The following is an 890-nucleotide window of genomic DNA, read 5'->3' as shown; positions in this document are numbered from 1 at the left end:
ACGCTGGACCACATCCCCCTCGTCAGGTGAGCAGCTGCAGGGTGTGAGCACAGGGCAGAGCTGCTCTGAGACCTCTCCAGGGCAACCCAGGAGGGTTTTCGGGGAGGGGGCCAAGTGCACACCCCAGTGCCACCTATCTGAGGGCCCCCTGGTCTTGCTTTGTCCCCACAGCAAGTGTGGCACCCTGCCTCCTGAGAGCTGCTTCTTCAGCCTCATCTGCAGCCTGGGCTCCTTCATGGGTAAGTGGACGCTGCTTGGGGAGCAGGGCTGGGAGTGGGCTGCCCTCCAGGACCCACCCCTGGTGGGGGACAGGAGAGGGATGAGGAGGGCTGCTGGCAGCGGTGTGTGACAGGGCTGTGTCTCCCCCCTGCAGTCATCCTGGTGGGACTGCTGCGCTATGCCCACCTCCTGGAGCGCCTGGGGCCATCCCTCCTCAACACTCTGGGCCTGGCCACTGGCTGGGTCTGTGCTGCTGGCCTCACCATGGTTGGAAACTTCCAGGTAAGGCCTTTCTTCTGGAGTGCCCAAGGGCCTTGGCTGGAGCGGGGCAGTGGCAGTGCTCAGCAGGGTAGGGTTTGGGGTGGTTGTTTTGGTCCAGCCTCTCATCTGTGCAGTCCGTGCCCTCGGCTGGGTGGGTGTTGTGCTTCCCAGGGTGCTGGGAGTCCTCTTGGCTTGTGTATTCACAGTTCAGGTCCAGATTAAGCTGCTGGGTTTGGTTCAACCCTTAGCTGAGACCCTCTGCACGGTCTGCCCCTCCTTGGGCGCGTGCGTAGGCAGGCACGTGCCAGTCAGGCGGAGGACTGGGCCAAGCTGCCGATGCTTGTGCTCAGGGGGTGACGCCAGGAAACTGTTGGGGCAGAGCCTGTGCTGGCAGGGACTGGAGCAGACCC

At 63.6% G+C, this 890-nt stretch overlaps 1 protein-coding gene across 1 annotated transcript in view; it reads left to right on the top strand.

Moving 5' to 3' along the window:
• TMEM150A (transmembrane protein 150A) overlaps positions 1-890 on the top strand; it is a gene marked incomplete at both ends in the record, with an annotated part of 6,907 nt that overhangs the window by 3,418 nt on the left and 2,599 nt on the right. Inside the window, 3 exons of the mRNA XM_009069761.1 lie at positions 2-26; positions 172-239; positions 374-501. Coding sequence (XP_009068009.1) covers positions 2-26; positions 172-239; positions 374-501 — 221 coding nt within the window. The remainder of the gene's footprint in view (position 1; positions 27-171; positions 240-373; positions 502-890) is intronic.

The sequence above is a fragment of the Acanthisitta chloris genome, unplaced genomic scaffold (assembly GCF_000695815.1).
Source record: "Acanthisitta chloris isolate BGI_N310 unplaced genomic scaffold, ASM69581v1 scaffold26082, whole genome shotgun sequence".
NCBI lineage: Eukaryota > Metazoa > Chordata > Aves > Passeriformes > Acanthisittidae > Acanthisitta > Acanthisitta chloris.
The sequence above is the reverse complement of the archived record's forward strand: the minus strand, read 5'-3'. Positions and strand labels throughout refer to the sequence as shown.